Source organism: Lygodium microphyllum, chromosome 10 (assembly GCF_053477565.2).
Source record: "Lygodium microphyllum isolate KBCC chromosome 10, Lygodium_microphyllum_v1.1.10, whole genome shotgun sequence".
Classification (NCBI taxonomy): Eukaryota; Viridiplantae; Streptophyta; class Polypodiopsida; order Schizaeales; family Lygodiaceae; genus Lygodium; species Lygodium microphyllum.
In genome coordinates, this window is record NC_141144.1 from 102,418,553 (window position 1) to 102,426,842 (window position 8,290).

The 8,290-nt window shown below is 42.6% G+C and overlaps 1 protein-coding gene across 1 annotated transcript; it reads left to right on the forward strand.

Annotated features, from left to right (window-relative positions):
- The first annotated feature begins 4,511 nt into the window (after positions 1 to 4,511).
- On the forward strand, positions 4,512 to 6,677 carry LOC148030365 (cysteine protease XCP1-like). Its single transcript, XM_087686683.1, has 3 exons — positions 4,512 to 5,459; positions 5,739 to 5,879; positions 6,098 to 6,677. The coding sequence occupies exons 1-3, from the start codon at positions 4,581 to 4,583 to the stop codon at positions 6,401 to 6,403; spliced, it is 1,326 nt and encodes a 441-aa protein (XP_087542809.1). The 5' UTR covers positions 4,512 to 4,580; the 3' UTR covers positions 6,404 to 6,677.
- Positions 6,678 to 8,290: the final 1,613 nt, after the last annotated feature.

Sequence of the window (8,290 nt, forward strand, 5' to 3'; positions counted from 1 at the left end):
GAGAAAAAGCTTCTCGAATTATGAAAGGCTTGAAGAAGGGATTACCTATTTACATGATCAAGCTTAACAAGATAAATCAAGATGGTTAGGCAGAAGAAGAACCATCCTGGTTAAAAGAGTACATCGACATATTTCCTGAAGAACTAACTGAGTTACCTCTGGAAAGAGAAGTTGATCATGAGATTAAACTTGTTCCAAGAGCCACTCTAGTGGCAAAGAGACCTTACAAAATGTCTATTCCTGAAGCCATCGAACTAAAAGAGCAATTCAAGCAACTGCTAGAACAAGGGTATATTTGGCCAAGTAGTTCACCGTGAGGAGCCCCAATATTATTCCAAAAGAAGAAAGATGGAACTCTCTATCTTTGTATCAACTACCAAGGGCTAGACCAGGTAACATTAAAGAATAAGTACCCAATCCCGAGGATAGATGAGCTTCTTGATCGTCTATAAGGAGCAAATATCTTTTCTAAGATTGATCTTTGGTCAATATATTATCAGATTAGAGTCAAGATATTCCAAAGACCACCTTCAACACAAGATACCGTCATTTCGAATTCATCGTGATTTCATTTGGGTTGACAAATGCTTCAACTACCTTCAATAGGTTAATGCAGGACATTTTTAGACCTCATCTTGATGATTTTGTTCTTGTATTATTTGATGATTTTGTAACTGATTCTAAGGAGGAAGAAGATCATGAACCACATCTTTGCATTGTACTAGAGACAATGAGAACACACAAGTCGTATGCCAAGAAGAAGAAGTGTGCCTTCTTCAAAAGGAAGATTGAATACTTGGGATTCATAGTGTCTACTGAAGGCATATCAGTAGATCCTGCCAAGGTCAAGGATGTTCAAGATTGGTCATCCCCAACCACTATCAAGGAAGTGAGAATTTTTCTAGGTCTAACAGGATGGTATAGGGTATTCATCAGAAACTATGCTCAAATTGCAACCCCTCTTACAAACTTACTTAAGAAGCAAGTTGCCATTAATTGGATGCCAATCGAACAGTCTAGCTTTGAGCAACTAAAGCATAGTTTGGTAACTACTCCTATCTTAAGGCTACGTTACTTAAGAAATTTGAAGTTGTCACAGGTGCCAACTCTCTTGCATTGGGATGTGTACTAATGCAGGAAGGACATCCTGTAGCTTACTCTTCAAGAAAATTGAAAGCCCATGAGTAGAAATATGCTACTCACGACCTGGAGTTGTTAGCTGTGATTCATGCTCTCAACATCGTTTTGAGCAAATAGGTGAAGTTGGCAAAAAAGGCACTATGATTCTCATGCGTACTCGGATGCAAAAAACTGCACTTGACCTACTTGAGCATGAACTGGGGTTCAAGTTTGAGAATATAAAACCTCAAGTTGGTGCGGAGGATGTAATAAAATACTCACCAGCATGTAATTTTTAAGATACAGACTGTAGCTTCAGAGTTGAAGGACATTTTTCTTCCTATTGCTAAGAAATTGTTGTCAAAACAAGAGCCATGAGTGCTAGCTATAGCTTTGGCTCAAATGTGTGCTTGTAATCAGATCCCCACTTCACGGTCTTTAATCTCACATGAAGAGGTATCAAGCTTATACTTTGCCTTCTGAGGCTCAAATGTGATATGGGTTGTGAATTGTACATCTCTATCTAGTTTCATGATGCAGGTAGTCTAGATTCTGATGCTATTCCCTACAGTTTTATACCTAACGTATAATTGCTTTTGGTTAGGGATGGATGACATTGAAGATCACTTTTCTAGGATAGACTGATGTTACAATGAACACGGTGACCCCTTACATGGGGCAAGTTTATCTTGCTTTGCAATTAATGTTCACAGAATTTCCTTGCTAACTAATAACAAGGTAAGGACCACATTGGCTTGAGGGTATTTTACAAGATTGACTAACTTGTATAGTTTTGTATTGTAGTCCTTTGTGGAGTACCTATTAATTCCTATCCGTTATCCTGCTTACCTCAACTCTAGGAATAAGATCCATGGTTCTTTCTCTTTCTGCATCATGATTATTCTTGATGGTCCCATTAGAGCATATCAGTCATGGCTCGTGGTAGAGGACAGCCTTCGAGCTGCTGGGATGAAGATACTTGCGTGGACAATGGCATTCATAAGGATATCATAGCAACAAGTGGTTTTAAAGGGGATAGTACACATCCAACAAATTATGATGATTCGCAATACCAAGAGAAAGAGGAAGTTGGAAGTGATGATGTATGCTCCTGTTTGATGCATTTGGATGTCTTGAGGATATCCTATGCATGGTTTATTAGAGGTCTAAAGTGTTCATGGGATCATCACAAGTTGAATTGACCAGCTATTTCATGGTTCTTACTCTGGTGAAATAGTAAATTGTGGTGCTTATGTTATTATTGGAGTGTTGATTTTGTGATCCTAGCAAGTGTAGGCTCTCAAGGATCGTGCACTGCACAGAATAGAGGGAGGGGGATGCAACTACTTTGGGGTGCTTAAGACGAAACAGAAAGTGAAGCCAAAGAAGTTTGCCAAGCAGCAGCATGGTAGCGAGGGTGTGAATATGGTAATCTCCTACTTTCAGGTTGCCAAGGTGTTCCTAATCCAAAGCTATGGTTCCACAAAGTTAAACAATATGATCACATCTTTTTGCAGAACAGTACAGCTAAGGATTGGATGAGGATCCTAATTCAGCAGACTCATGTGTTTGCATACTTATCACAAAGTCCCTAGGGTATTTTAGGGTCACCCAAGGGTTGATATGTAAAAGTTCTACTTTTAACGTTGTTAATATGTTTACAAAATTGTCTTGTAAGGGTGGATCTCGAGAAATGTAACGAGAGGCCTTTCAAATCTTGTCACCTGTTCTTTAATCATCATGTGTGGAGAGTAGTGTTGTGAGATGCTCTATGAGAGTTTCTCAAGGGACAGGTACTGAGAGGCCTTTAAAATCCTGTCACCTATTCTTTTAATCATCGTCTGTGGAGAGTAGTGTTGTGAGATGCTCTATGAGATTTTCTCCACCTGGCTCCTAGTAAGTTACTGATGATGTGCTTGTTTATGTTTAGCAGCATCACTTCGGCACATAATAGTTCAACATGAGTTGCTAGCCCATAGGATCCACACATTCTTTTTTATTCCTTGACCTCGAATGATTACATCAATATGGATGGACCAACTTAGTAGTTAGATCTTTCCTTGTGGAATGGAGATTGGATCAGAGGATATGGCAGCCATCTTGTTCAGACCATGTTTCTTTCCCAATATGATATATCTTTATTAAAATTTGCTCATCATCTCGCACTTGCATAATAGTTTGGAATGAGAGATGTTAGTGCCTATGGTTTTGAGGAATGTTAATGCTCAATGTTGGAGGAATGGTAAACAATAGTAAAGCCTTTGTCCAATGCCGAGGAGTGGTTGAGCAACCATAAGTGTTTGAAAGTGGCCACAATTGAAAAAAAGTGTTTGTATTTCCAGCCTTGAATAGTGAGTTAAATACTCCTTGAAATAAGCTCAATGTAGCTTAAGATTTCCCTGAGATAGCCCCAATAGGTCCTAAGAAGTCTAGAGCATTGAGAGCCCAATAAAAACCTCAAGAGATAGAGTTATGGCTGTCAATGTGAAACCTTGTTGTAGATAACTCAAATGAAAGCTGAAGCAATATCGGATTGAGCTTAAGCTCATGGAGAACGTGGCTCTAATAATACCAGTTGAAGGGAGAAGCCCAAGTGGAAGCATGAGCGAGCGGAAGTAAGAGAGATATGAGCTATGGCGGATGGAGTAAGAGAGCAAGAGAGAGATACTCAAGATGTGGGAACTCCAACAGTCACAATGTGTGGTCCACCTTCCCTTTATTTAAATGTCATTGAAAAAATAAAAAATGAAGTGATAATGATGGGTGCTCATTTCTTGCAATGTGCAGGTGCATGTGTTGGCAGTGTAGTAATATAGGGGCAACTAAGCACATGTGCCTTTATCCCCAACACTCAAGGGTTTCAAAGATGTATGACCTAATGATCTAGAAAACCATGCACTTTTTGGTAACCTTGATTTTTAGCAATCTTATAATGTTTGCGCGTTGCCATAATCTTCAGATTACCAATCTTGTGAAACATTATCGTTCATTTTTAATGTGGGACACGATTGATAATAAAGTCAATGTTAATTGGAAGGTTTCAAGAAAAGACGGAAAAGTTGCAACGTTGGAAGTATTACAGGTTGGAGAATCGTATTGTCTAAGCTCGCTAGATTTTGAGTTATGGTGTACGTAGTATATCGAAATAGCGAGGAATGCGTCCGATATGGTGGGCTACCAACGCTTCAAGCAAAGATTTTTATGGGCCAGCTTAAGCAAAATACGGCCAAAATGAACTTGAAGCGTTCACGTCGACGTTGCTTCAAGCGATCAGCTCCACCCTCCTGTCGTGTCCTCTCCTCTCCGCTCGTCGTCCCCCTGTACATGATCTCTTCTTGGAGCAACATATATAAAGGAAGAGGCCTGATGACCATTCTGCATTCGCATACAAGGCGCTCTTAGATCTGATCTCGCACAGCAGTACTCCGGACCAGGAAATTATCAAATAGCTGCTGCTTATAATGTCTATGGCGCCTTTGACTCATAATCGCCCTGCCATCAGCAGCTTCTTCTTATCGTTGTCGTCCTTCTTCATGTGCGCTTGTGCTGCGGTGCTGCTTAACTTGTCTGCACTGAGCGACGGTGTGTCGACGCTGCAGTACTCGGCAGCGCTGCACGACGAATACGCCGGGAAGGATAGCTTCCCGCCGCCGGAACAGCTGTCGGCCCTGTTTCTGGGGTGGCTAGAGAAGCACCCCCGCGAGTACGACAGGGAGACTGCCGAGGGTTCTCGGTCCTTCGAGAAGCTACAGCGCTTCGCGATATTCTGCGACAACTTTCGCCACATCTTCGAGCACAACAGGCGGCGGGCCGCCGGCGCTAGCGAGCATCATTACTGGCTCGACCTGAACGATCACGCGGATCTCACGCACGAAGAGTTCAAGGCCCGCTACAACCTGGGGCGGGCGAGCGGGCCGGCGGGGGGCCTGGACCGGAGGCCAAAGGCAGCGGTACGGCTGGAAGAAACCGACGTGTTGGCCCCGTGGTGGTGGTGGCCGTACGGCAATGACAAGGCGGCGGGTGACGGCGGCGACGAGCTCCCGGCGTCTGTGGACTGGCGCGCGAAGGGGGCCGTGGCGGGCGTGAAGAACCAGGGGCAGTGCGGCAGCTGCTGGGCGTTCTCGACGGTGGTGGCGGTGGAGGGAGCCCACCAGATAGCCAGCGGGCAGCTGGTGTCGCTGTCGGAGCAGATGCTGGTGGACTGCAACACCCAGTCCAATAGCGGCTGCAACGGAGGCTCCATGCCCCTTGCTTTCGAGTTCCTCATCAACAACGGAGGCATCGACACCGAGGACGACTACCCCTACCAAGCACGACAAGGGCAGTGCCTTGCCTCCAAGGTATGACGACCTAATAATATCAGCTTCGTACTGTAGTAGATACACACACACACCACACAGGACACCACGACATCGTCATCCTCAGCTTCTCCGCCTGTTCCAATCATGGGGGACGGCCCGGAATATTATACATGCAGCTGTCCCTGGTGGCGCCCTGCGGCCGGCCATCTGCCATGCCGGAGCACTTAGCTAGGCTAGGCTAGGCCTTCTTAATCAATCTTAATCACGGTTTGATATCCTTAACACATTCTTGTGCCTACACATTGTTGTGTACTCCAGACGAACACGCATGCTGTAACCATTGATAGCTACGTGGAAGTTCCTGATAACGATGAGGAAGCCCTCCTTCGAGCAGTTGCCAAGCAACCTGTTAGCGTTGGCATTGACGCTAGTGACAGAGATTTCCAATTCTACGCCGGGGTAATGTACAATCCAATGTCTCTTTTTACCATTTCATTAGCCAATATTTTGAGGTGAGCTTTATCAAGATAGTACCACCATATTATGGTGTCATTTGTTGACGAATTGAGCGCTACTGAGAAGGAAATTTATTGGAAAATATTCATCCATTATTGGATTAATGTTTTATGACATGCTAAAATGTAATATCACGCTCTCAAAGTTCTTAACTTTTGTAGGGCGTATACGACGGAAAATGCAATACTCAGCTTGATCACGGGGTTGCCATTGTTGGCTATGGTACCAACGCAGAAGGCTTAGACTACTGGATTGTAAAGAACTCGTGGGGGCCAAGATGGGGTGATGAGGGATTCATCTTGATGAAGCGTGGGACAACTCGACCTGAAGGCCAATGTGGGATCAACGTTATGGCTTCTTTCCCCATCAAGAAGCAAGCCAACAGCAGCCGCAATATTCACCAAAGAGGATGCCATGATCACCACACCAACTCTTTCTCTACATGCCCTCTTACAAGCGAGTTGTAAAACTCAACACAATGCACAATTAACTACTTCAACACATATTATAATTCATCCTCCTTTATTCATTAATGCTTTGACAATCGCTAATTGTGGCTTGAGTCATGCTAAATGGCCCCACCGCCCCACCCTTCATGCAGAATTAAGAATGGAGGAAATCAAGTATTGTTTCTCCTATGATCAATAACCCTTAATGATGTCGAATGCAACATCAAATTAGCATTACTCCACATGTATACACTTAGAATCCCCAATTTTAAGAAAATATTAAGATGGAAAACCAAGGTGTCATGAGTTCGTTATACTAGACCTAAGTCAAGTGAAGGTTAGCACTAAATTGCTAAAGCTGTGATATATAATTTCATGATGCGAAATTTGATGTTACTTATTTAAAGATACATGTATTTTATTAACATGCTCTGTGCTCAGCCAAGTTGGAAGTGGGATAGTAATGATGCTTATCTAGATGTATGTGATATATTAGTCATTGTACTAAAATATTGTATGATTCAATGCACATGTGAGGACATATTGCATTTCCCTAATATATATTATGGAAGGGCCACTAGGGTTATTGAGCTTAATGCTATATTAGCAATAGAGGGACACCGCTAGAATTTTAACAGGGTTTGGCAACAAAACACAATGGATCGTTTCATGCTACAACCCATTTAATTATCAAATATCACTTCGCCAAATGGAGGTGAGAAGAAAGTAGGAATGCTTTGTCTTTTGGACGTTTTACTAAGGTACATGGATGATTAGCAATAACTATAGCTTACTAAGACTATAGCTTTTGATAAGCTGATCTAGTAATTTAAAAATGTCAACTCAATTGATATAATAGTCATTTAGTTTTTTTCTTTATAAGAGAATGATATCTTGGCCACAAATCCTAGCAAGGCTGCAAAATTATGGGAAGCGTGCTAAGAGCCTTCTTCACCTCGTGAAAGCACCTTTGGCTTTCGTCACTCCACAGGAGCTCCTCAGAGTGGGGCAACTGTTGCAATGGAAATACTAATTGGGAGAGGAGATGAATGAACCACCCCATATATCGCACCTTCTGAATGAAACAGGGTTAGTTGCTTCACAGAAGATGGTGATGGTACCGCCAATAGGACCTTAACTTTGTTTGGATCCACTTCAATGCCCCTCGCACTTATGACATACCTTAAGAAAGTTACACTGCTTTCGCCAATGCAACACTTCTCATGGTTTAGCTACACCATCATTTTTGCGAGGCGGTTGAAACCTTCATCCACCTTCCCTAGATGTAGAGCCTTAGAACTATACATACAAAAATCATCAATAAAGACCCTGATGGACTTCCCAAAATATGGCTGGAAGACATAATTCATGAATCGCTAGAAGGTAGCTTGGGTATTTGTTAATCCAAATGGCATTACTTTGTAAGCAAAACACCCCCAAGGCGTGATAAAGATGGTCTTCTGTTGATCCTCCTCAGCTATTCGGATCTGGAAATAACTTGAATACCCATCACAAACAGTGTATCTCTTATGTCCGACCACCTCATTGAGTATTTCATCCTGAAACGGAAGAAGAAATTGATCTCTCTTTGTTGCAGCATTTAGTGGCTTGTAGTCCACACAAATCCACCATTTTCCATTCTTCTTGGGTGTCACCACTACAAGTGAAACCCACTCTGAGTCCCCTATTGGATAGATGAAACCTGCCTTCAAAAGTTGCTGCACCTTAGTCAGTAGAGTGTTTTGTTAAACTACTCCCAACTGTTGTAGTCGCTGCACCACTGGCCTTAGTCCCTCTTTTAGATTAATGTGATTTTGTACTATTGTCATGCCTGTGATATGTTCATAATCAGAAATAAAAAGTGCAGAGTGTTTTATCACCACTTCCATGTAGGCTGCCTTCTCC